This window comes from Microcaecilia unicolor, chromosome 14 (assembly GCF_901765095.1).
Source record: "Microcaecilia unicolor chromosome 14, aMicUni1.1, whole genome shotgun sequence".
Taxonomy (NCBI): domain Eukaryota; kingdom Metazoa; phylum Chordata; class Amphibia; order Gymnophiona; family Siphonopidae; genus Microcaecilia; species Microcaecilia unicolor.
The window spans coordinates 28101454-28102401 of NC_044044.1; the positions used below are offsets into that span (position 1 = coordinate 28101454).

General features: G+C 42.9%; 1 protein-coding gene across 1 annotated transcript; it reads left to right on the forward strand.

Moving 5' to 3' along the window:
* On the forward strand, positions 1-948 carry LOC115457847 (olfactory receptor 1509-like). Its single transcript, XM_030187499.1, has one exon. It carries the CDS (start codon positions 13-15, stop codon positions 946-948), a length of 936 nt encoding a protein of 311 aa, XP_030043359.1. The 5' UTR covers positions 1-12.

A 948-nucleotide genomic window follows, 5' to 3' on the forward strand; every position in this document is an offset into this window, starting at 1 on the left:
GACGTGGAAGGAATGGAAGCCAGCAATGAAACCAGAGTTACACAATTCATCTTCCTAGGACTTTCAAGCCATCCAGGCTTACAGATAATGTTCTTTGTACTGTTTCTACTAATGTACCTGCTCACTGTAGCTGGGAATCTCCTCATTATGGTAACCATATATGTGGACTCTCAGCTGCACTCTCCCATGTACTTCTTCCTCAGCCACTTATCTTTCTTAGATTTGAGCCTTTCCACAGTCACTGTCCCCAAATTCCTGGTAAACTTTCTCTTACAGAGCAAAATCATCTCGTACAATGGCTGCATTGCTCAAGTTTTTTTCCTGCATTTCTTTGGGGGTACAGAAATCCTTCACCTGACCCTGATGGCGTATGACCGCTATGTTGCCATCTGCAATCCTTTACGTTATACCACAATAATGAACAAACGAGTCTGTCTCCTGCTGATAGGTTGTACTTTGGTAGGTGGTTTCATGCATGGGTTCGGTCAGGTATTTCCAGTAATTCAGCTGCCCTTTTGTGGTCCTAATGAGATAAATCATTTCTTTTGTGACACCCACCCCTTATCTTTGTTGGCTTGCTCTAGAACCTTCATCAGTGAAACTGCAGACATGATCAACAGCGGAACCATATCCCTTTTTTCTTGTTCGGTGTTGGTTATTTCTTATGCTCACATCATCTCCACTATCTTAAAAATTCGTTCCAGTGAGGGAAAGAAGAAAGCTTTCTCTACTTGTGCCTCCCATCTCATGGTGGTCACTTTGTTTTTTGGCCCCCTTGTCTTTACATACATGAGACCACCGGTGACTTTTGCAGTTGACAAACTGGTCTCTGTTTTTTTCGCCATCGTGACTCCTTTGTTAAACCCCTTCATTTATACTCTCAGAAATGAGGAGGTGAAGAAAGCCATGAAGAAGCTGGGTGGTAGGCTGTGTGTAAATATCAACTGA

Bases quoted from the DNA above. Each gene is read 5' to 3' on its own strand.
- LOC115457847 (XM_030187499.1), top strand. From the start codon at position 13: ATGGAAGCCAGCAATGAAACCAGAGTTACACAATTCATCTTCCTAGGA.